General features: G+C 34.3%; 1 protein-coding gene across 1 annotated transcript in view; it reads right to left on the minus strand.

The window, feature by feature from the left end:
- LOC105532484 (UDP-glucose:glycoprotein glucosyltransferase 2-like) overlaps window positions 1-27620 on the minus strand; it is a gene marked incomplete at its 3' end in the record, with an annotated part of 82765 nt that overhangs the window by 22583 nt on the left and 32562 nt on the right. Inside the window, exons 5-8 of the mRNA XM_011970667.1 lie at window positions 25766-25940; window positions 10817-10913; window positions 7718-7790; window positions 1942-2042 (exon numbers count right to left, since the gene is read on the minus strand). Coding sequence (XP_011826057.1) covers window positions 1942-2042; window positions 7718-7790; window positions 10817-10913; window positions 25766-25940 — 446 coding nt within the window. The remainder of the gene's footprint in view (window positions 1-1941; window positions 2043-7717; window positions 7791-10816; window positions 10914-25765; window positions 25941-27620) is intronic.

Here is a 27620-nt window from a genome sequence, read left to right on the forward strand (position 1 = left end):
CCTTCTTGAGTCACAGAGGGCAGTCCCTTGGGGGACTACTGCTGTATCAAGCAGCTATCTCCACACACTCTCCAGGTTTTGGTAACCACTCCCTCCTCTTGCTCCCTCAAGCTTAGGGGTAGAAAATGTTTCCCTCTAGTTGCTAATACTGGAATAGAAGAATCCATTCCTTGTTGGTTTCCCTCAATCAGGCCTGTCTCTGTAAAAAGTCCCTTTATTAAACTTTTTTAGTTTGTGTGTGCCAACATTTTCCTGTGGGGACTAATGTAAGACCATTATTCGATTAGGGATGTACAAGTGATAAAGGCTGGCTGATTTGACACAACGCCAAAATCAGATTTTCATTTTAGAAAGATTATCTCAGTAACCTTATTGAGAATGAATTTGAACGTACTGCCTCAGTTTAGTGTTATCATGATGTCAAGTGGAAGAACAGTCACAAGGGCTGTGGTATAATAAAAGGAGGTCCAAGCATGAGGTCTAGATGAGACATTAAATAGGAAACTGTACACCAGAAGGGTCCAGGGAGAATAGATTCTATCAGTTCAAAAAGGTAGATTCTTTACAGTAAATCTATCATAACAATGGTCTTGAATCTCATTCTGCTGAATGATTTTTTCCATTGATATATTGATTTTCTAATGGTATAGGGCTTAGTTGACAGAACATTTGTATTAGGTAGGTAAAGAATAGCAGAAGTTATAAAACTTAATAGATTGGGTCTTGCACATTCTGCTATAATTTTAAAATGTAATATTCAATATTCTGTTAAGTGTATATAAAGTTTACCTAGATACCATATGGTACAGTATAAAGAATTTAACTTGGACCAAAATCTTCACTTATTAGCTGTGTGGTAACTGGCACTTAAATAAGATAGTTTATATGAAAGGACCCTGCAAACTATAATCCAGATGAAATATAAAATATTATTTGTATGTTATAAGTAAGTTATACTGGTGAGAGTGGCCTGTAAATATCCTTTTAGTTGTTATTTTAAAAACAGAAAGTACATTGGTGGTTGCCTACAACTGAGGAGTTGGGAAATGAGGAGTGACCGCTAATGAGGATGTTAATTTCTTTTGGGGATGATGAGAATTTGCTAAAATCAACTGTGCTAAGAGTGGTGGCATTCTAAAAATATGCTAAAAACTACTGAATGGTAGAATTTAAAAGGGCAAATTGAATAGTATGTGAATGTATTAGTATGAATAGTATTATTTTAGTAATGTCATTATTTACATCACTATGTCCATAATCTATATCATCTGAGATATAAAAGCTTATTTAACAAAACAGCTTATTAAGCTGTTGTATTTTAAAAAGTTGATAAAAGATGATAAAAGTTAAATGATGCAGAAAGAAGACATGTCCCCATGACCTACTAAATCATTACAAATAAAGAAGAAAAATGACAAATTGAAAAGGACTTAAAAGCCCAAACCAAATCAAATCGAATTTTGTTCACAAAATATGTGCTTGTAGGTTTTCAGCACAGAAGTTGTTCCTAACTTTGTAAAACTGCATGTCCTCCATTTGATGTTTCCATTAAAAATTTATCAATTAAACATGCAATAGTCTTAAGAGGATCTAAATTTCAAAGAGAAGAAAACTAAGATTGAGTTTCATTTTCTCCTTACCTATGAGTTAGGATTTTTAATCAGTTATAGTCTCCAAAAATGTGATTTAATACTTCAGACTAACCTGTAAATCGGTATATACTTTTGAAATAACATCAAATAACCTCACTTCATATAATTTTAAGTCTTGCAAACATAGAAATATAGCTTGCTTGATAGATGATCTAATAGGTACTGCCACAAAAAATCATAATTTATATTATTCACATCACTAGTCATTCATACTGTCCAAAAAATAATCTGTTTCATGTGATATATAAAAGCTTATTTAACAAAATTAAAGTATCTCAAAATGCTATACCTTGTAGTTCCCAGACTTTCAAAGGCATCATTTGCTTGTTACTCTCAATCAAGTATTTTTGGAATGCTGTCAGATTATCTCTAAGATCTGAATATATTTCTCTGCATCAAAATATTAAATGACGTTAAATAGCATCACCTATCACAAACCATTATACAAACAGCATATTTTTGAAATAATTCCAAGTAATTAGACATAAAGGAATCATTCATCATTAAGATAATCATAAATTGTGATACAGCTATATTCATAGAACTTAAAAATAATGAGGAAGATATACAGGTCTCTTTTATTAAATATATGAAACAAAACAAAATCTGGAGAAACATATTCTCAATTGTTAGTGTCAACTGTAAGCGATGCAAGGATGAGGGCAGACTTACGGTTTCATATTACATACTTTTTGTTTAACATTTTATAAATTGCAAGCCTTGCTTTTATAATTGAAAATAAAAACTACTTTATAAGGAAAGACAAAAATGCCTCATACAGAGTTTATTTCTGAAAAGTTCCATCTTTGATTCTTATAAAAAACTAAAATAAGATAATTTTACCCATTGTTAAACATCTCTAGGCATCTTTTAGAGAGAGATAAAAAATGATATAGTAGAATGGTATTTTGCTGTACATACAATCTAAACTGTAATCTTCTTTCCTCTATCACTCATGAAATCAAGATATGGTGCCACTTCAGATTTAAATGGAGATATACAATTAAAAAAAAAAACTTTACTGTCAGTACAACTTATACATTATTTTCCTTTTTTTTTTTAATCATACTTTAAGTTCTGGGATACATGTGCAGAACGTGGAGGTTTGTTACATAGGTATACACGTGCCGTGGTGGTTTGCTGCACCCATCGACCCATCAGCTACGTTACGTATTTCTCCTAATGCTATTCCTCCCCTAGCTTCCCACCGCCTGACAGGCCCCGGTGTGTGATGTTCCCCTCCATATGTCCATGTGTTCTCATTGTTCAACTCCCACTTTTAAGTGAGAACATGTGGTGTTTGGTTTTCTGTTCCTATGTTAGTTTGCTGAGAATGATGACTTCTAGCTTCAACCATGTCCCTGCAAAGGACATGAACTTATCCTTTTCTATGGATGCACAGTATTCTATGGTGTATATGTGCCACATTTTCTTTATCCAGTCTATCATTGATGGGCACTTGGGTTGGCTCGAAGTCTTTGCTATTGTGAATAATGCTGCAATCAACATACATGTGCATGTGTTTTTATAGTAAAATGATTTATAATCCTTCGGGTATACACCAGTAATGGGATCACTGGGTCAAATGGTATTTCTGGTTCTAGATCCTTGAGGAATTGCCACACTGTCTTCCACAATGGTTGAACTAATTTACACTCCCACCAACAGTGTAAAAGCGTTCCTATTTCTTCACATCCTCTCCAGCATCTGTTGTTTCCTGACTTTTTAATGATTGCCATTCTAACTGGCATGAGATGGCGTCTCATTGAAAACAAATATTTTCAATATTCAATAGACAAGAAGACTTTGAAAAGTCAAATAAAAAAATATAGAATATACATAAATATGGTAATCTTATAGTTATGAATAAATATATATAGTACAGTGTCAATATCTTACAGGTTTACTACAATGTGGGATCATGTTTTGAAAACAAATCAAAATTGCCAAGATAGTAAAAGTACAACGGCATTTCTTTCTTAAAGAAGTTCACTATGAATTAAACATTTCCTTTTTCAACATTTTAAGTTATACGATTATAAGTTTATAAGAGCTACTATACCAATATTTAATCATCATCTTAGTAACTTTCACTGCTAAAATTCTTTATATAATTTAGGCAACACATGTATTACTCATAAAGTACCTCAAACCAAACGATTTTTGCTTTGAAATGAGCAATCACTGAGTCACTATGGAAGAACTATTTCCTTTTAAAAATGAATAGCCATATGAATTTTAGAATAGATTCTTCTAATTCTGTAAAAATGACATTAGTAGTTTGACAGGAACAGCATTGAATCTGTAGATTGGCAGTATGGCCATTTTAACAACATTCATTCTTCCAATCCACGAGCATGGAATGTTTTTCCATTTGTTTGTATCATCTATGATTTCTTTCAGCAGTGTTTTGTAGTTCTCCCTGTGGAGATGGTTCACCTCCTTGGTTAGATGTATTCTATATACTTTGTGCGTGTGTGTGGCTATTGTAAATGGGATTGCCTGCTTGATTTGGCTCTCACCTTGAACATTATTGGCTTTTACTAATGCTACTGATTTTTGTACACTGATTTTGTATCCTGAAACTTACAGAAGTTGTTTATCAGTTCTAGGAGCCTTATGGTAGTCTTTAGGGTTTCCTAGGCAAAAGACATGAACAGACACTTCCCACAAGAAAACATAGAAGCAGCCAAGAAACATGAAAAAATGCTCAACATCACTAATCAGAGAAATGTAAGTCAAAACCACAATGAGATACCCTCTCAAACCAGTCAGAATGGCTATTATCAAAAAGTCAAAAAGTAACAGATGCTGGCAAGGCTGAAGAGAAAAGGGAATGCTTATACACTGTTGGTGGGAATGTAAATTAGATCAGCCACTGTGAAAAGCAGTTTGGAGATTTCTCAAAGAATTTCAAACTACCACTCAACCCAGTAATCTCATTACTGGGTATGCACCCAAAGGAAAATAAATCATTCTGACGAAAAGACACATGCACTCCTATGTTCATCATAGCACTTACTCACAATAACAAAGACATGGAATCAACCCAGGTGCCATCAATGGCAAATTGGATAAAGACAATGTGATACATATACCACCATGGAAAATCCTGCCCTTTGCAGCAACATGAATGCAGCTGTAGGCCATTATCCTAAGTGAATTAACACAGGAACAGAAAAACAAATACCCAATGTTCTCACTTATAAGTGAGAACTAAGCATTGGGTATACATGGACATAAAGATGGGAATAATAGACACTGGGGACTATTAGAGCGGGGAGATGGCAAGGGCATAGTACCTGTTGGGTACTATGCTCACTACCTGGGTGATGGGATCATTCATAACCCTAACCTCAGCATCACATAACATATCCATGTAACAAACTTGCACGTGTACGCCTTAAGTCTAAAATAGAAGTTGAAATAAAATAAAATACAAATAAAAATAGCCCAGTGTTCCACGTGATCTTTTGGAGAAAATGCAATTTAATCCCATAAAAAGTTATATTCAAAAGAGAAAAGAACTATAAATTCCAAGATGTTGAGATAGCTGAAAATGGGATAAAAATGTATTGTTTGTTGCTAAATAAATATCTTACTTAGAATAAACCCATTTTATAAGACATATTAACATTTTAAGGCCACTAGTATACTGCTTGGCCAACATACTTTAAAAATGTAACACAGTTATCCATATAAATTAGCATAGTCTCCAAAAATCTTACCCTTACTGTATATAGTTATCTACTCATCACCAGGAGAACCAACCTGAAAGTCCTTCATAAATGACTGTAATACTAAACAAGAACTAAAGGTATTAATAAAAATATGTCTTTAATTAATTTTGCCTGGATAAAGAAATCATAAACTTTCACTTGTAAATAAGGGAAAATGTACATGAAATTACAGCCATCCCCATTCACAAGTATTCAGAGAGCACTCACCATCCTATTCCTTGTCTTCAATCAGCGTGGCAGGAAAAAAAAGGGGGGGGTATAACTTTAATTTTTGAAAGGTTACTTACATGTGTATATGAAATGGTAATCTGTATTACAGAAATTTCAACTAATAAATGTTTTCTCTTCTTTTGGGCTATATATTTGTGCAAGCTAAAGACCCAATATTATCAATGATTTTCATAACCCATTAGATCAGTAAAGTTCTAGATTCTATAAAGTTTTTAGTTTTCTGTCAGAACTTTATCAACTCCTGTTTCTCTAAGCACACTAAGTCAAATGTATCATATGAAAAGTGATTTTAAATATCTCACACTTTATGAATGTCAGATGTATTAAAACTGCCTTAAAAATAAAGCAATAAAGAGAATTATTCACCACAGCTTGCCAAGTTAATTTATTAAAAAACAGTAAAAATAACACTGAGTTTAAAAATAGTATATATTAGCTAACATTATTACTACAATATTTATTTTAAAAAATAATGATTTACTTAATTTTTTTCCTCAAAAGAAATTCAATTTAGGCAGTATTTTTTTCTTGGCAGCATTTTGTGAAACTATTTTAACAAATAATAACTTTATAATTTTCATTTATTTTATTCATGTTTAACACATTAATGTTTATTATATGCCATGAATTGTTAAAACTACTTTATTACTAAATTACATTATTTATTCTCTCCAAATTTAGAAACTTCCTAAATAAGTATGTACTATACCAATTATTTACTCAACTTTCATGGCAGCTGTGTTAGAATAAAGAAAATTACTACTTTCAAATATGGGAAATCATAATTTGGATGCTGATAGCACCATATAGTGTTAAATGAAGAACACGATCAAAAAATGCTACAAGGCTAATAAATATTTAACAATTTGTTTGTTGCCTTATGTTTGTTGTTTCATGTCTTTGAGGTTTAGCCATTCTATAAAATGAACTTTATTTATGGGACAAATAACTTACTCTGGGTAAAAGGAGAAAAACATGCATATTTAACAGTGACCAACCATAAGTATCAAAAGTCTTAAATTTCGAATTTTCAAGTTATCCCACAGACACTACCAGAGTTTCAGAAATAAAATCCCACTCTCAATGTAAACATAACAGTTTCATCTAATGAAAAAATTTCCATTTTTAAGATTAATATGAAAATAAACTTCAACAGTAAGTAATTCAATATATGGCAAAGGTTTTAGAATTTTTTATAGAGCTGTTATAATTAGTAAAAAGATATAAACACAGCAAGAACAAATAAGCACAAGTCAAGAACAAGCAATTTTCCCAAGAAGAAATTCCAAAGCCAATAAACATGAAAAAAAGTTAATCCTTGCAGTAATAAACTGCCAATAGTTGACTTTCTTGGAGATGAATTATAAAACTGGTTCAGCCCAGTAAATTATATGCACCTTTTTAAAAAAAAAAAAAAAAGAAACACCATTTCACTTCTTAAACTGAAAAAGATTTTTAAAAATAGTATGATTGGTTATTAAAGTTCTGGGAAATGAACACATTTCACATCCTCGGGTAAGTGTACATGTTAGTACAATTTTATGAGGGTAGTTTACATGTATGAATCAAAAATTTCAAGTACATATAATTTATCAACTATTTTCCTGAAATTTGTGCTAAAGAAAATCTGCAATGCACACAAACTGGTACACAAAAAAAATTAAATGAAAAAGTAGGGAAATAATTTAAAGTCCTGTTCTATGGGACTGTTTCAATAAATGAACTATCCACAAGATGTGAAAAAAACAGCTATATGCTATAGTTCTACTGTGCAAAACAATATGCTGTGTATGCGTTTGTTGCTATAAAAATATTCAGACTGGAAAAACATACTGTACATCAAAACATTATGAGTTATCTCTTTAGCTGTGAAATTAGTCATTATTTTTAAATGTGCTTTTTTGCTTTCCGTAGCTTTTTGACATTAGCCATGTGTTACTTCTGTAATAAATAAAAACAATTGTGTGTGTGTGTGTGTGTGTGTTTGTACTTTCTACATAAAAGAAAGGTGAAACATATGGCAAAACAGTATATCAAATTAATTCCTTAAAAACAAATGGGTATAATACCAATTTAATTTCCATTCAGACTTACTTTAGTTTCCCAAAGAGAAATCCTTGAACTTCATTTGCTTCAGTCTCATCCTCTACAGTAGTATTAGTCACAGCTACATTTTGGAAACAAAACCAAAATAAAACAAAAATATTTTCAGACTGGGAAAAGAACATGTAATGAAAAATTAGAAGAACTTGGCCTGGTGTGGCAGCTCACACCTGTAATCCCAGCACTCTGGGAGGCCGAGGTGGGCAAATCATTTCAGGTTACGAGTTCGAGGCCAGCCTGACCAACATGGTGAAACCTTGTCTCTACTAAAAATACAAAAATTAGCCAGGTGTGATGGCATGCACCTGCAGTCCCAACTACCTGGGAGACAGGAGAATGGCTTGAGCCCGGGAGGTGGAGGTTGCAGTGGACCGAGATCACATCACTGCACTCCAGTCTGGGTGAGAGTAAGACTCTGTCTCTTTAAAAAAAACAAAAACAAAAACTCACAATGAAATGAAATTCTATTTGTTTTACCTTGTTTTGCCTTCATGAACCAGATTAATACATATATATGCATATGTACAGGCTAACATTCCTGAGTGTGAGCTGTCTTTTTGAACATGCTTGATTAAATACTTAGCAACTATAATAAAGTGCTTTATAGATTAGTTAATAGTCAAGTTCTATTTTATAATCAGAAATAAGCCAAAAGGCCTGTAACAAATGCTGGGTTTAGCTTTTAAGTGAGGCAGGAGGTCCAAACTCTAAGTTTAAATATAAGTTCCTGCATATTTCCAACACCTTTAATCAAGGAATATTTAGAAAGACACCAAAACTCATGGACTCAAAGAATAAAGATATAATATTTTGTAGTCATTTCCCTTTTCTCTTACATACCAAATAATTATACTGTACAGTCTGGTTGGTGGAATATGTGACAGGTACTTTAGGATTACAAGGACTGTGACCTCTTACAGTGTGTGGGGTGGCTCTCTATCAGAGTACCCTGGGTACTTTCATCTAGTCATCCTTTTCCTCTTGTTTGTTCATTCATTCATTGGGCAAACATTTATTGACTGCTATGAGGTGTCTATGACAGGATAGACACCAAGAACAACAGACACCAAGAACAACAGACACACAAAAGATACAGACCATGAACTTTTCTAAAAGAAGGCAAAGAAAGATATGGGATATAGAAAAAAGAAGCGCATTCTCTAATAGAGCGGCAAGATAGGCAGCCGTCTCAGAGGCACGGACTGATATATTTGAATCTTAAAAGATACGAAGCCTGGCCGGGTGTGGTGGCTCATGCCTGTAATCCCAGCACTTTGAGAGGCTGAGGTGGGTGAATCACAAGGTCAGGAGTTAAAGACCAGCCTGGCCAACATGGTGAAACCCCGTCTCTATTAAAAATACAAAAATTAGCCAGGTGTGGTGGCAGGTGCCTGTAATCCCAGGTACTCGGGAGGCTGAGACAAGAGAATTGATTCAATCCAGGAGGCAGAGGTTGCAGTGAGCTGAGATTGCACCACTGCACTCCAGCCTGGGCGGCAGAGCAATGATTCCATCTTATGGAAAAAAAAAGAAAAAGATGTGAAGTCTTTAGAGGAAATGAAAGAAGCGAAGACAGTGGTAGGCAGAAGGAATAGCATATGCTAAGGGATGAATGCAGGAGAGGTCGTAAAGACTTCCCATGGAGCCCATGCATAAAAACATCCAGGGAACAGAAAATTATTCTAAATAGTAAGTAGTTTAGTGTCTCAGGCAAGAGGACACAAATTGAGAGAGGGCTGAAGGACAGTAAAAAGGCAGAAAGCAATCAGACTGTGAAAAGCTTTGTTTGCTATGTTCTGAATTTTTGAGAGAGGTTATAGGGAGCCACCAAAGGATTTAACCAGTGGAATCACAGATTTTCAACATCAAAAGTTCATTTGGAAAGTACCGTGGAGATCAGATTGATTAATCTATTTTGAGGGGTGCTGAGATTGAGGGCACTGAAGACCAAAGATCAGAGAGATGGCTAGTTAAAGGTCTGACACATGTATACAAAGAGAAAAAAAGAGAACTGCTCTAAGGAGTGGCAACTAGAATTGACAAAGACATATTCCAAGTGTGTGTAAAAGGTTGATGACAGAATGCAGTACATAATAATACAGATGATACACATGTGACTTTTTAAAGAAAATTCTATAAGTGCAAGAATAACTAAAAATGCCTTAAATTACTATGATGATTACAAGAGAGTAAATTATAAAGCATTGTAAAACTATACACAAGCTATACAGAAATACATAAAATCAGAGTTATTTTTACTACACTTTTTCAGTAACTCTTTAACCAAAAATATTTAAATTACAGTAATATAGATCTTTATTTGAAGCACATTCAGTAGGAGGAGCCAGAGAGAAGTCTGTGATCAAGGCAGGGCCTCTCTATGAAAAAATAAAGTTGAAGCAGGAGTCTCATCTGAGTGCATATAAAAGAATAAACGTAAAACTCTTAACCAAGAATCAGGCATAAATAAATCTGACATGAACCAGGTAATAAAAGACTTCCATAAGTGTTCCGAGAACTCGTTTAGTTTATTGAAGTCTCCAGAGTCTCTTCATCTAGAGTATGCATTTAGTTCACAGAATACAGATAGATACTGGCTGGTAGATCACAAATCTAATGAATCTACCTCATCTAAACAATTCATAGGCCTCTCTCATCCTGCTTCAGGAAAGAAAAAACAAACTGCCATCCTAATTTCATTACAAATAAACATTTCAGACAAAACTTCCTTACATGGGCGAGACCCAAATGCCTATGCCACTCACCTCTAGCAATAATCAGCCTTATCTACTGCCACAGTGTACCTTACATATACTATCAATTGTTATATGGTGCTGAAATGGTTGGGAACCCATCGGGTATAAGCAAAATAACATACAATTTCATATTTTAAAAGAAATTTTGATAACCAATAATATTAAATACATTTCTTTCAGCTTAAAATTCCAAATTTTAATGAAGAACATGTCCACCCCATCTCTAGCCTCAAATGAACATATGTAGGATTATACTCATTAAATTTTTAAAAAACTAAAGTATGTAAAAGCCTCCAACTTTTCATTCTACTCAAGTATGAGATAGAGAACTTACTTGTAACTTGGGTATCATCCAATGCTGTGTATTCTGTACTCTTAATTGCTAGCTCCACACCATACCCAGATAAGTACATTTTCCGTGAGCTTGGTTTCTGTTCAAACACATTTATTTTATAAAAAGAGAAAGCAGTTAGTCAAACATCTTGTTTTAAAGTCAGTACCATGATGTATTTGGACATAAGGGTAAATTACTAATATTGAAGGTTTCTAATCACTGTGAAAAATTTGGTGGTTGTTTACACTGTCTCTAGTCTATCAAGGAACTAGAATTTGGTTAACGACTACTCTGTAAAAACTCTGTCATGACTACTGGTTCAATTACTTTTTAATTTTTACAATTAAAATAAAAAGTATCTGATCTTTTTCTGTTATACCATGTCTTCAATGAGTTAATTAACAGAGGACCAATTACAGACAAGTTTCAATAAAACTGTTCTCCTTTCTGGGGACCCCCAAAAGATTTGCTAAACTGAAAATGCTCTTCACTTGCTGGTTGTCTAGATGTAGGACAACTAGAGTGCTGCCAAAAGCAAATACTGGGAAGTAGTGGCAAAGGAGACAAAAAAAAGTTAGCGTCGTGAAATACTGGATTAAAGTTTTCTTTCTTTTTCAATGATTAAAATATACCAAATGCCACAAACTAATATCTGCTCTTGCAATAAGGGGTTACAGTTCACTAAAACGGAGTTGTCTGAAATGTTTATGATCAGAATTTTAGTACCTTTAATTTTATTATTTCTAGAGGGCAAATATTAAATGTACGCCTAGAGATTACCTCATCAGGCAAGAGAAGTCACCATATTTTATTCAAAAGGAAGTAACCTGGATGAATACACAGAATAGTTTTAAAGTTGTTCCAGCTTCCAGACTGAAATTCTTGTTGGCGGTACTGCAACCATTATCATTTGGCGTATCTCAAGGGGTTAGAAAACCACTTTAACCTAGAGCTCAGCAAACTCCCTGGAAGATGCCATGTGTCTTTGCTTAATTCAGGTTTGCACAGGGACAGTTTTGCATGATAGAGGAAAAGGTAGAGATTGGAGGGAAGGAGAACTTTAGTAATGCGTTATTCTTTGTATTCTCTTCTTTCCTCCCGAAACTTTCTACCAAGCCTTAATGATACGCATATGGCAGAGTGACTGTTCTTTGGCCTGTTCTATTTGCAAGTAAGAATATGTAAAAGTTAGCTTCAGATATTCAGACAAGTACTTAACATTGCTGCACACACTAAAATTTAATTTGCTAATTTGTCAGGCCCACATTATATGAAAGATAGCATGTAGAAATTGGGTTATTTATAATTACAGTAATCTGACAAAGTTGAAAATTTGTTTAGCTTTTTCAGTTTCATAACAGCTCAATTTAAAACTATATTTTGAATTTCTAGTCAAAAGACCAATCAGTTGGTGGCTAAGTGAATCGAAACTATGAGGCCACATATCTTGTTACAGTTCATAAAAGAAATGCAATTTCATACAGTGAATTTCCATTATTAGTTCTGGAAAGTTACTAGCTCCTCAGTAATAAAAATGTTTCCTAAATTCATACTTACTTTCCTCATTTGAAAATGTGTTGATATAAAATTTGAATTGTAGTTTTGTAGTTTAGTAAGTTTGGATTTGCAAACCAAACTACCAATTCAACAGGTTAAAAAAAATCTTTGTTTTTCTATTTGTTTTTTCCCCCACAAAAAGGCATATGTTAAAAATGTAGCATAAATATGTCTATTTTTATTAGAATTACATGTTCACTAGATTTACATTATAGCTATTTTGAACATAAAAGATGTCATTCATTAAATATAAGGCTATAATTTGATAGTTAATATGATTTCACAGAAGCATACTTAATGGTCACATTCTCTAAAGAATAACTTGAGATAGATTCTCAACAGATGGGCATAGCTCCCCAGGAGCACGTTAGAATCACTTGGGAGAACATTTAAAAAAGACAAACATAGACAATTAACAACAACAAGGGCTTAAATTGCACAGGTTTACTTATACATAGATTTCCTCCCACCTTGCCACCTGAAACAGCAAGTCCAGCCTCTCCTCTTCCATTTCCTCCTCAGCCTACTCAACATGACTATGAGGATAAAGACCTTTATGATGATCCACTTCTATTTAATGAAAAATATATTTTCTCTTCCTTATGACTTTCTTAATAACATTACTTATCTAGCTTACTCCGTTGTAAGAAATACAGAATATAATACATGTGACATGAAAAATATGTGTTAATTGACTGTTTATCAGTAAGGCATCCAGTCAACAGTAGGCTATTAGTACTTAAGTTTTAGTGGAGTCCAAAGTTATACATATATTTTTTAACAACATGAGGGGGCAGTATCTCTAACTCACACAAGCTTAAGGGTAAACTGTACTTGTATCTCCCACTCCCACTCCTATTCTCATTTGCCTGTCATCTCTGCCTTACCTGATAGAGAATCATAGCCTTAAGGTGCTACTGTTATTGATGGGAATGTATCCATCCTTCTAGCAAACTCAGTTGGGAAAAATTGAGAATTATTGGTACAAGATAATTAGACAATGTAAAATGTTTTGAGTGCACACTTTAGACCCATGACTCTCTATCCTCTTCTTCTATATTTGTTTTTCTGAAAACACTTTCTTCACTAACATAAATCTGTTTTACATCTCTTGCCGCAAAAATTGAAGTTTTCTGAGAAAAAGGAATGTTTCTCTCTTATTCACTGCTACATGAACCAATGCCTGGCACAGAGGCATCCAAATATTTATGAAATTAATGACTTAAATACGTAATCATTTACGAATTGTACACACACCCACACTTTATATCTCACTTTACACAATCTTTATGTAGATTATGCAAATATCTATATGCCAACACACTCAAGAATATTGAAGATTTTCCACTTCTACTAAATAGCAATAACTCACTCAAAATTATACAATGAACAATTAAAATTGAGAATGTGAAGAACATTGAGGGGAAAAAAATACATTTTATATGATGTTATTGTAGGCCAAGTCCCCGAAAGATCTTGGCAACCCAGCTCTTCCTCGCTTTCTCACTTGTAAATCTCAGAATAACTGTAGAATGATGTGCTGGAAATGCAAGAAATATGAAGGAATTGCCAGTAAGGCCAAGATCTGTTCCTATTGCTCCTAGAACAGGATGTCTTGCAATGCTTCAGCACAGCTCATCAAGTTGCTCCTAGGTATAAAACCCAGGGCAGAGCAGGCTTTCAGAGTTCCTCAGCTGTGGTGCAACATGAAGGATGTGCACGTGAGATTCCATCCTCCTGGGCAGCTATCCTAAGCTTTGGGGGATGAGCTTGCCATGAATCCTTAGGTGTCTACTGTCACTTGCTGCGTATCTGTGGGCAATAAAATTGCTTCCCTAAACTTGTTGTGTGAGTGTTCTGTCTCACCACACTCATGCCAGTGGATTGATACTGGTACACAGTATTGGCAAGGTGTTTTACAGTCCTCCCATGGGATTAATACCAGTGCAAAGTGAACTTGCATCACAAATTATCAAATATATAAAACAAAATTAAGATACTGAAATAAGCTACTTATCTTCTATCACTAGAACTAAGCATGGTGCCCAACTTATAGGCATTTGTGGAAGATTATTAAAAAGGCCACAAGTGAATAACTCCTTCCCATGTCCAGACTCATTTGCAATGTGACCTTGCCACTTCTCACCAGGAAACTGAGTCTATTTTTCCATTCTTTTGAATCTGGCTAGCCTTGTGACTTGCTTAGACTAATATAACGTGGCAGAAGTATCATCGTATGAGTTCTTGGGCATAGGGCTTAAGAGATATTGCAAGTTCTACTCTTTTCTTTCTGGAACCCTAAGCCATTATGATACGAAGAATCATAGTCTAACTCTTGGAAGATGAAAGGCCATGTAGAAAAGAACCAAGAAACTCCAGTTATCAGCCTGAACTGCTATACAGGTCTGTCAGAATAACTCGAATCCTCAAGCTCTAATCTAGTACTGAATGACCCCCACAGTATGAACAATACCAGCAGAAAAAGTGCCCCAACTGTCAACCTACAGAATAAAGAGAAATGGTAAGTCAATACTGCCTTAAGCCACTAAATTTTGAGAAGATTTGTTACAAAGCAGTGCAGACACAGACATAGCATCTAATAAATGTGCATGCAGGAAAGAAAGAAGGAAGAGATGACAGATTCCCCTAACAAATTTCTAATTCAAAGAATACCTAGTTTCTTCAAAAATAGTAGTAACTTAGAGTTTTTCATCCTCTGCAGTCATATATTACTGCTTTGAGAAGTTATAAGGTAGCTTCAATCAGCTCTAAGAAACTTAAATTTTGGATTCCCCATGTAAGCAGCAAAGCTATGGAATCAAAGCAACTCTAGGAAAAAAAATTTTTTTTTAATTTTTTATTTTTAATTATTATGGATACAGAAAAGCTGCATATATTTATGGGGTATATGTTATAATTTGATACAAACATACAAAATGTAATGATCAAATCAGGGTATTTGGGATATCTATCACCTCAAACATTTTATCATTTATTTGTGTTAGGAACATTCCATTGAAGTCATGGAGACAGAGACTAGAATGATGGTTACCAGAAGACGGAAAAAGTAGTGGAGATGTGGGGATTCAGAGGGGATGGCTAATAGGTATAAAAATATAGTTAGGAAGAATAACATCTAGTGTTTAGCAGCACAATCGAGAGACTATAGTTAATAATTTATTGTATATTTCAAAATAAGGAAAAATAATTTTATAAGCTTTACATCCTTATTAAGAGCCACCTAGTTATGACCTCCTCTCTCTTGGAACTAAAATGTCTCATCTTTCTCCTTCTTCAGTGGACAGATATCAGAGGGTCTCAGAAGCATATGCTATATATTCCCAACCAATATGCCAGATCTAATGAAGCAAGATCTCTAGGAGTGAGAACACTTTATTATTTAAAAGAACACTCCAATTGGTGTTGGGGTAGCGAATGAGACTGACAACGGAAAACAAAATAACCTTCAACTTTATTTTTAAAGTTTTATTAATTAAAAAATAAACTTGAAGAAAAGATAAAATGTTAGCTGCCAATTCTGGGTAGTATATACAAAAATGTTTATTATTTTTAGGCTTTTGTATTAGAAAATTTTCTGAAGAAAAAATAAAGCAGATGGAATGAGAATGATAACAGAAGAAAAAGGCGCCTATGGGAAGGTGAACATTTGAATACCTAGGACAGATACCACCAAATGCTAGTGAAGCTGGTAAAGAAATTTAGCTAGAAATCTATATAGCTTGCTAAAGGCTAAATGTAGGCTAAGATGAGAGTGTGAAGCTGGCAGCTCCAGACATAGCAAGGCTGAAACCCTCTAGCACAGGGAAGACTGGGGGAGGTCCTGAGAAAGCTTCTACTCTAATGCTGACAGGGAGAGAGGAAAGAAAATCACTGCTGAAATCCACTTCAGACCTATCTCCCCTACAAAACCAAAGCCTTAATCTTCACAGGCAAGGGCGACAAAATTGTAGCTATATAGTGCACTGGTGGAAGCCCACTGCAGACAGAAATGGAATAGATGAAAGCCTTAGCCTGAAGGAGGGACAGGAATACCTGCCAGGCCCCACATTCTGAGAGAGGATCAGAAACCTGGAGGCCCAAATTTACAGTTTGCCTAGAAAAGAAACTTAATTAGAACATCAGAGAATATCCCCTTCCTTACCTGTCCCCTCACCTTCACCTCAAGGCCAATCTAACAAGGGTTGAGCAAAGATAACACTGAAATAGAGGTGGGAAAGCTGTAAGAAACACATTCTCTCTGGGGAGCTGTGCAAAGGGAAGATCCAAATCTAAGTGGGAGACCTAAAGTCAAGTGGACCACAAACGTGAAACCCAACCCAACTCCTGACCAGAACAGCTCAATCCTGCAGACATGAAAGGCATGGCCTACACTAAAGACAGGGTCAAGGCTCCTACACAAAATGTTCAGCTTTCATCAACAACAAAAATCACAAGATATCCAAAAAGTCAACTGAACAAAAGCCTGAAGAGACAAATCAACAATTTCAAAATCAGATGTAAAAAAGAGGTTGAAACTTTCAGGAGGGTATTTAAAATAATGATTAACATGTTAAATGCTCTAATGAAAAAAGTAGAACATATGAATGATCAGAGAGGCAAATTCATCACACATATTAAAACTGTAAGAAGGAGCCAAATGGCAATGATAGAAATTAAGAGCACAGTAACAGAAATAAAGAAGGCCTTCAAGAGAGTCACAGGTAAATCTGATATAGCCAAAGAAAGAATTGACTGGCTGAGCGCAGTGGCTCACACCTGTAATCCCAGAACTATCGGAGTCTGAGGCGATGGATCGCCTGAGGTCAGGAGTTTGAGACCAGCCTGACCAACATGGAGAAAACATGTCTCTACTAAAAATACAAAAACTAGCCGGGTATGGTGGTGTGTGCCTGTAATCCCAGCTACTTGGGGGCTGAGGCAAGAGAATCGCTTGAACCCAGGAGGCGGAGACTGCAGTGAGCTGAGATCGCATCACTAGACTCAAGCCTGGGTGACAGAGCGAGACTCTGTCTCAAACAAACAAACAAAAAAAAATTTGGTTAAGTACAAGGCAGGTCAATAGAAATTATTCAAATTGAATTTAAGAAGAAAAAGTAGTAGAGAAAGAAAGGAAAAAATCCAAAAAGCAAACAAGAAGAAGAAACTGAGCAGAGGAGCTGTGGGACAGTACCACACATTGTAACGTAGACATAATCAGAATCCCAAAAGGAGGAAGAGAGTGGAAATAGGAGTGGCAATGATCAATGAAAAACATCGGTCAAGAATTTTCCAAAATCAGTGAACGACACCCATCTACACATTCAAAAAACTTGGAGAACATCTAACAGGATAAATACCTACAAATCTCATATTCAAATGCCTGAAACCAAAGACAAAGAGAAAATACAGACAGCTAGAGAAAGACATATTACACAGAAATAAAGCACAAATGGAATCAACAGAAACAGCAAGGTGACAGATTGTTAAACCAACAATATCAAATCACTTTAAATATGAATGTCCTAACTCATGGGTTAAAAGTAGAGATTGTCAGATTAGGATAAAAAAGCAAGATCCAATTATATGCTGCCTATAAAAACCCACCTACATAAAAAGATATAGATAGGTTAAAAGTTAAAACAAAAAAAAAAGACAAAAACGTATCATGCAAACATTAATCAAAACAAAGTAGGAATAGATATATTAATTGCACACAAAATAAACTTCAGAACAGAAAATAATACCAGAGACAAAATGGTAAATTAGGCTGGGTATGGTGGCTCATGCCAGTAATCCCAACACTCTGGGAGGCCAAAGTGAAAGGATCACTTGAGGCCAGGAGTTTGAGACCAGCCAGGGCAACATAGCAAGACCTTGTCTCTACAAAAATTAAAAAGCTGGGTGTGGTGGTGCGTACCTGTGGTCCTAACTTCTTGGGAGGCTAAAGTGGGAGGATCACTTGAGCCCAAGAGTTCAAGGCAGCAGTGAACTATGATCGTACCACAGCACTCCATTCTGGGCAACAGAGAGAGATACTTCTCAAACAAAGAGGTAAATTACATAATGATAAAGGGCTCAATTCTATAATGACATACAATGCTAATATGTAAGCATTAATACAAAACTTTGAAACATATGAGACAAAACTGACAGATCTAAAAGGAAACACAGGCAAGTCTACATTCATAGCTGGAGATATTAGCATTCCTCTTAAGGCAACTGATAGAACAAATAAGCAGAAAGTCAATAAGGATATAGATAATCTATGAGCCAACATTACCTAATTAATGTTTAGAAAACATTCTATCCAACAACAGAATACTCATTCCTTTCAAGTGAACATGGAACATCCATGAAAATAAATATTCTGAGCCATAAAACAAAACTTAACACATTTAAAAAAATTATACAAAGTATAATCTCAGACTATAACAAAAGTAAACTAGAAATCAATAACAATAACAACAACAAAAAGTGGAATGTCACCAAATATTTGTAACACTTCTAAATAATGCATGGATCTCGGGTCCATAGGTTCCAAAATGACAGTGAAGCAAGCAGGTTTCGCTCCCAACCATAGAAAACAAACAAATATACAGTGGCAAGATAGTCACTAGCAATATCCCAGAACTCAAATGAGTATGAGACAGTTTCTAGAGCTTTTCCAGAGAAGTGAAAAAACTCTGAGCAGACAGTAAGAAAGTTGGACTTCCATATCTATGATGCCTCTCCCCACAATCTGCCCAGCACAACTACATGAAAAATTTCCCTGACTCCTAGGTTTCTACACTAGAAAAAATGAGATTCAGGTCAACATCAGCTTCCCCACTATTGTGGGGATCTCTGCAAGGAGACCTGTCCCTGCCTCAACCCATGGGAAACATCATGAGTGCCTAAAGGGAGAAATATGCCTGAGGACAAAGACAAAGAGGAAAGGCAGGACTGCCGTCCCCAGTCTTGGAAACTCTAATTCTGCTCTGTAACTTGAAGAGGAGAGAACACCTCCAAATTCATTCTAGAAGGCCAGCATTACCTTGATACCAAAACAAGACAAGGATACAACGAAAAAAAAAAACTATATGCCAATATCACCAATAAACACAGATGTAAAAATCCTCAACAACATATTAGCAAAATGAATTCAGCAACACCTTAAAAAGATCATGCACCATGATCAAGTGAGATTCATCCCAGGGATAGAGGATAGTTCAATATACACAAATCAACATACACAAATCAATAAAACCATATTAAAAGAACCAAGAACACAAAAACCATATAATTTAAATACATGCTGAAAAGGCATTTGATGAAATTCAATATCTCTTTCTGACAAGCCCCAACCCCCCACAACAAACTAGGTATAGAGGGAACATACTCAAAATAATTAAGGCCATATATGACAAATCCACAGCTAAAATCATATGGAAACAGTGAATAATTGAAAGCCATCCCTCAAAGATCTGGAACAAGACAAGAATGCCCCCTTTCACTATTTTTATTCAACATAATACTAGAAGCCTTAGGCAGGGTAATAAGTTAAGAGAAATAAATAAAGAGCATCCAAATTGGAAAGGAAGAAGTCAAATTACCCTTGTTTGCAAACAATATGATCTTATATTAGAAAAACCTAAAGACTCCACCAAAAAACTGTTTCAACCGATAAATGAATTCAGCAAAGTTGCAAGATATAAAATCAATACACAAAATTCACTACTATTTATATACACCAACAGCAAACAACATTCTGAAAATGTTACAATAGTTACAAATATGAAATATCTAGAAATTAATTTAACCAAAGAAGTGAAAGACCTATATTAATACAAAGAAAACTACAACACTGATGAAAGGAATCGAAGAGAACACCAAAAAAACGGAAAGATATTCCATGTTCATGGATTAGAAGAATTCGTATTCAGACAAAGGCACCAACGTAACAGAATAGAGAACCCAGATGTAAATCTACACAACTGGAAGCAACTCATTTGGAACCAACTCATTTTCGACAAACATGCCAAAATCATTCACTGGGGAAAGGACAGTCTTTTCAATATGAAAACTGAACAACCATAATGAAGAATGAAACCAGACCACTATCTCTCACCATACACAAATATCAAATCAAAATAGATTAAAGACTTAAATATAAGACCCAAAACTATGAAATGACTAGAGGAAAATATTGGAGAAATGCTCCAGGACATCGGTCTGGGCAAAACTTTTCTGTGTGAGACTTCAAACGCACAGGCAACACAATTAAAATAGACAAGTGGAGTTAACATCAAGCTAAAAATCTTCTATACAGCAAAGTAAATAATCAACACAGTGAAGCGTCAATCCACAGAATAGGAGAAAATATTTAACAAATATCCATCTGACAAGCAATTAATAATCAGAATACATAAGGGATTTAAACATACCCTTTATTACCACTCCTATTCAACATAGTCCTGAAAGTCCTGGCCAGAGCAACCAGGCAACAGAAAGAAATAAAAGGCATCCAAATAGGAAAAGAGGAAGCAAACAAACTATACCTGTTTGCAGACAAGATGATTCTGTATCTAGACAATCCCATAGTCTGCACAAAAGCTCCTTGATCTGATAAACAACTTCAGCAAAGTTTCAGGATACAAAATCAATGTACAAAAATCACTAGCATTTTTATACAGAAACAACATCCAAACTGACAGCCAAATCAGGAATGTAATCCCATTTACAATTGCCACAAAAATAAAATAATAATGACCACAACCAACCAGGGAGGTGAATCTCTACAATGAGAATTATTAATACAAAACACTGCTCAAGGAAATCAGAGATGACACAAACAAATGGAAAAACATTCCAGGCTCACGGATTGGAAGAATCAATATTGTTAAAATAGTCACACTGTCAAAACAATTTACAGATTCAAGGCTACTCCCATCAAACTACCAAAGACATTCTTCACAGAATTAAAGAAAGCTATTTTAAATTTCATATGGAACAAAAATGAGCCCAAATAGGTAAACCTAAGCCAAAAGAACAAAGCTGAAGGTTACAGTAACCAAAACACCATGGTACTGGCATAAAAACAGACATGTAGAGCAATAGAACAGAATAGAGAGCCCAGAAATAATGTTGCACACCTGCAGCCATCTGATCTCTGACAAAGCTGACAAAAGCAAGCAAGGGGGAAAGAACTCCCTGTTCAATAAATGGTGCTGGGAAAACTGGCTAGCCATATGCAGAAGACTGAAACTGGACTCCTTCATTATGCCATATAAAAAATCAACTCAAAATGGATTAAAGACTTGATGTAAAGCATAAAACTATAAAAACCCTCAGAAGATAAACTAGGAAATACCATTCTGGACATGGTCCCTGACAAAGATTTCATGACGAAGACACCAAAAGCAATTGCAACAAAAACAAAAATTGACAAAGGGGACCTAATTAAACTAAAGAGCTTCTGCACAGCAAAAGAAATTATCAACAGAGTAAACAGGCAACCTACATAATGGGAGAAAATATTTGCAAACTATGTATCTGACAAAGGTTTAAAATCCACAATCTACAAGGAACTTAAATTTACAAGCAAAAAATAAATGGCCTCATTAAAAAGTGAACAAAGGCTGGGCGCAGTGGCTCACGCCTATAATCCCAGCACTTTGGGAGGCTGAGGTGGGTGGATCATGAGGTCAAGAGATTGAGACCATCCTGATCAAAATGGTGAAATCTCGTCTCCACTAAAAATACAAAAAGCAGCTGGGTATGTTGGTGGATGCCCATAATCCCAGCTACTTGGGAGGCTGAGGCAGGAGAATTGCTTGAACCCAGGAGGCAGAGGTTGCAGTGAGCTGAGATCACGCCACTGCACTCCAGCCTGGTGAAAGAGCAACACTCTGTCTAAAATAAATAAATAAATAAATAAGTAAAGTGAGTAAAGGACATGAACACTTTTCAAAAGAAGACATATGCTGTGGCCAAAAAGCATATGAAAATATGCTCAATATTACTAATCATTAGAGAAATGCAAATCAAAACCGCAATGAGATACCACCTTGTATCAGTCAGAATGGCTACTATTAAAAAGTCAAAAAATAACAGATTCTGGTGAGGCTGCAGAAAATAGTGAATGCACATACACTGCCAGTGGTACTGTAAACCTGTTCATTTAAAGTAGTATGGCAATCCTCAAAGAACCTGAAATAGAACTACCATTCGACCCAGCAATCCCATTACTGGGTATATACCCAAAAGAATATAAATTGCTCCACCATAAACACACATGCATGCATATGTTCACTGCAACACTTTTCACAAAGCAAAGACATGGAAATCAACCTGAATGCCCATCAACAGTAAACTGGATAAAGAAAATGTGGTACACATGCACCGTAAAATACTACACAGTGCATGCTGGGCTTAATTCCTAGGTGATAGGTTGATAGGTGCAGCAAACCACCACGGCACACATTTGCCTATGTAACAAACCTGCACATCCTGCACATGTATCCCAGAACTTAAAAAATTAAAAATAAACCCTGCCTCTAATATAATAGTTAACAGTGGAGGACCAAACGCTTTCTCCCCAAATCAGGAAAAAGGCAAGGATATCATCCCTCACCACTCCCCATTCAACATTGACTAGAAGTCCTAATCATTAAGGTTAAAAAAGATAAATGGCATGTAGGTTGAAAAAGAAGAAAAACACTGATGAAAGAAATCAAAGGCTGTCTAAATAAATCAAGAAATATAATTTTCATCAACTGGAAGACTGAATATTTTTAAGATGTTCTCTCACAAATTTAATTTATATGTTGATTGTAATCTCAATCAAAATGCCAGCAAGATTTTTTTGTAGATACAGACAAGCTGATTTGAAAGTTCACAGGAAGAGACAAAGGAATTAGATTAGCTAAAACAATTCTGAAAAAGAGTAACAAAGCTGGAAGACTAACACAACCTGATCTCAAGGCTATAAAGCTAGAGTAATCAAGCAGTGTAGTATTGATGTTAGGAGAGACAGATAGATCAATAGCACAGAAAAGCAAAGCCAGAAATAGACCCATACAAATAGGGTCATTTATATTTTACAAGTGGATAAACGAAACTCAATGGAGAAAGATAGTCTTTTAAACAAATGTTGAAACAACTGGATATCCATATGCAGAAAAATAAATCTCAACATCTATCTCACAAGTTGTACAAACCTTAACTCAAATGGATCATAAACCTATGTGTAAACATAAAACTATAAAATGCCTAGAATAAAATCTGCATGACCTTGAGACTGGTGATGAGTTTTTAGGTATAATATGAAAAATATAATCTATAAAAAAGATGATGAACTGGACTTAATCAAAATTAAAAACTCTTCCTCTGCAAAACACATTAAGAGAATGACAAGGTAATTCACAAACTCATAGAATATGTTTGTAAATCATGTATCTCATAAAGGACTTATATCTAGAACATATAAAGAACTCTGAAAACTCAACAAAAAAAGTTCACCAAAAAGAAACTTATGAAAAGTCAGACAACTTCATTAGTCATTAGAGAAATGCAAATTAAAACCACAGTGAGATACCACTGTGTACCTAGAACAGCTATAATAAAAAAACTGACATTAACAAATGGTGGTTAGGATTTAGAGCAGCGAAATTATCTTTCCTGGCTAAGGGGAATGAAAAATTGTACAGTCACTTTGAGAGACAGTTTGCTATAGTTTATTATGAAGTTAAACATTGACTTACCATACAACTCAGCAATAGAACTTCCAGGCATTTATCCAAGTAAATTGAAAACATATGTTCCTACAAGAATCTGTATGTGAATGTGATGGTACTAAGGTGACTGACAGATGACTGTGTGATTGTTGAAAACCAACATTGTACATCACAGATGATACTTTTCAAAAAGACATCTGACTAGATTGTGAAATAAAAATATGTTCATAGAAGGCAAAGCTCAATATATATGAAGAAAAAGTCTCTTCAAAATTAATCAGAAAGGTCCAATTCATTCCCATATGAAATCCCAACAACATGTTTCATGGAACCTGGCCAACTAATTCTAAAATTAACATGGCTACATATCATGCAAGAACAGTCAAGGTATTTAGAAAAACAAAAACTAAGAAGCAGAGCTGTACTACCAGATATCAAAATATATTTTAAACTACACCAATAAAAATGTTATATTTGTGTAGAATAGACATACATATCACTGCAACAGAATGGAAAGTCTAAAAATACATACATGTCTATATAAAAATTTGGCATATGATGGAGTAGAATAAAGACTTGACTGTTCAATGAAGTATGTGAAGACCAATAATTTTCCATATGGAAAAAAACAGAATTATATCTCCACCCCATAGTATATTCAAATAAATTCCAGATGGATTAAAAACCAAAACAAAAAATAGAACTTCAGCTCTTACAAGAGAATGTCCTTATAACATCAATAAAGGAAATCATTAAGGTAAAGTTGAGTAAATCTGACTATATCACAAGTAATATTTGTAAAAGATGTCATAAACAATTTTTAAAAAAATACCAGACCAGAAATGCATTAGGAGAAGATGCTGCAAAGTATGGAAGATTAGTATTCAAAATATATTAAAAACACCTAAAAACCAATGAGAAAAAAAAAGAATCCAATTCAAAAATAGGCAAAGGCTATGGACAGGCAATTTACAAATATATTCGTAAGGTTTTAATTACATTAGATATTAGTATATAAATCTTAATAATTTGGGAAATGCAAATTAAAGTACTCCATGTTGGGAAGACAGTAGTAAAAAAGCGAAGTCCTTCCACTAATGGTCATTATATTCATACGCACGTGTGTGTGTGTGTGTGTGCATGTATGTGTGCTGAAAGTGTTAAATAAACTTGAGATATAGTAATAAGTGCTATGAAATCATTAAAACAGAAAAATGTGATAGTGTCATAGCAATGGGAAGCTAACAGAATGGGGAACAATACAGCACATACCAGATGCCTGAATGAAAAGTAGTCAGGTCTCAAAAGAAAGAGTTAACAGTACTCCAACATCATGCTTTGTACTTTGATCTAATACTGTATATATTATCAGTATACTGAGTAAATTAGATTTCTTCATTGCAAATTCTTAGCAAATATTATACACATTATTGAAGTATGTTTTTGTTTTTTATCCAAGTTTTAAATTTGTGCCAGATATAAGGCAAAGAGTTATAGACATCATACCCCCAAAAGAGACAGAATCCCAACATATTTTCCCACATGAAAGTCATATTTGTTAAGTTAAAACAAGATAACTATTCTGGTGAAAATTACTATTTAAATCTAGTAAGAAAATTATCATAATAATTGTTTTTTTCTACAGCCAAAAGTAACCTTGGAAAAAACAAGCACATACCTGAATATAATGGCGAAGAACATACAGAATTTCCTCATTTTGAGCTTTTGCAGACAATACTTTGTGAAATGCACTAAATGTTCTAGTACCCATTTCGGCATAGAGAATCACCACTGGTAAGTTCTCTTTGTTTGTGGGAAATTTATGATCTCCTTTAAATAGATAAGGTCTAGTCCTAAGATAAAAGCAAAACACAAAGTTTTGAAAGAATTGAAAGTCGATGGCATATCAATTCTGTATAACTGCTGCTTAACAATTCATAATATACATAATCACAGAAAAAGAATTTAAATTTCCTGTGATGACTTTGCACACACAACTTGAACTAAATGACAGAAAAGAAATAAAGAATTTGGTTAACCCAAATCTAATATTAAAAATACTTTATTTCCCAACAAGGTTTATTATCTTTAAGCAATAACATATAACGGCAACACAATTTTCAGTGAAATAAAATTTATATTTTATTCTATTAGAAGGTTATAATTTTTCATTACAGCTTGTATTTCCTGAAAACAAGTACAAATATTCAAGGAACAAAGCAAAAGTACTACCTTATTCAAAGATTATCCGTACTTAGTATGAACAAGTACTCATCAAATCCACAAGTATGAGCAAAGAAACCAGGACTCTTACGGTCTAGCACTATTACAAGAAACAGACTTTAACTGATTTCTTATTTGCCAGGCACTGTGCTAGGTTCTTTATACTTATTAGTAAATTCTATTTCACAAAAAAATTAAGACAGCTACCATCACTGAAACTTTTAAGTTTCTGAGGTTCAGATAAGTTAACTATTCCGGAAAAGATCAAACGGAAAGCCAGAATTTCAACTCCTGTTTATGGAATTCCAAAGCCCATATGTTTTGGCAATTTATACAGGTAGAAAGCAAACCAAGAGATAAGGAAGTTCAGAGTAACAAGGATGTTGAGAAATAACCTTGTATTTAGTGAATTCTGATCTCTACAATCATTCAGTCAGTTACTACCTTTGGATAACAGATGTTAAGGACAGAAGAAAAAAGGGTATGAGTAACATTCCTACAGCATGTTGGTGGAAAAAAAAGCTGGGTTTTGACATCAGGCAGAATTTGATTCAATTCTAGCTTAACTACTTACTGACTCAATATATTCTAAATCAAAATCATTCAAGCATTCAATCTTATTGACTAACAGAATAATTTGAGAGATTTCCACAGTTATTTGGCTTAGAATTTGTGATATTACTCAACATCAATATAGAAATGTTATTAAAAGTCTAGAAAATTATATAATTCAAGCATCCTTATATTATAGTTTGGCTTGTACAGTATGTATACCCTTCCACTTTTTAAATAAACTTTTCATTCAAGTATAAAATAGTCACACATTTATCTACTTTAATTTGATTACTGCTATTCAAGATGTGATTTTTAAAATACTACTGTCAATGTTTAGATAGTTGAAGTATAAAATCAATAGAATCTTAGCCCCAAATAGAATTTCACTTCATTATTGATCTTCTCTGTAACAGATGAAGAGACACGAATGTGCAAAACAAGAGACATTGAATTTGCTCTCTTTCTTCATGAGATGCTATTAATAAATGCTAAAAGGATACAAAATCATACTTCACATTTGAAAAGAGAAGTGAAAGAGATTCTTGCACGGAAGTATTAAAATTATTCTCATAAATTTTAACTGAAACCTTGGAACTCAAATGTCACTTATATAGCAGCAGGATTATCATTTTATAAATCTGATTTTATCAAATCAGTATCACAGAAGTACATTTAGTAATTTATATAAGGAATCTTAAATTTTAATGTAAGTCTGAGAAATTCTTCCTTCAAAGAATTTACTACTGTTGAAAACT

The sequence above is a fragment of the Mandrillus leucophaeus genome, unplaced genomic scaffold (assembly GCF_000951045.1).
Source record: "Mandrillus leucophaeus isolate KB7577 unplaced genomic scaffold, Mleu.le_1.0 Scaffold960, whole genome shotgun sequence".
NCBI classification, from domain to species: domain Eukaryota; kingdom Metazoa; phylum Chordata; class Mammalia; order Primates; family Cercopithecidae; genus Mandrillus; species Mandrillus leucophaeus.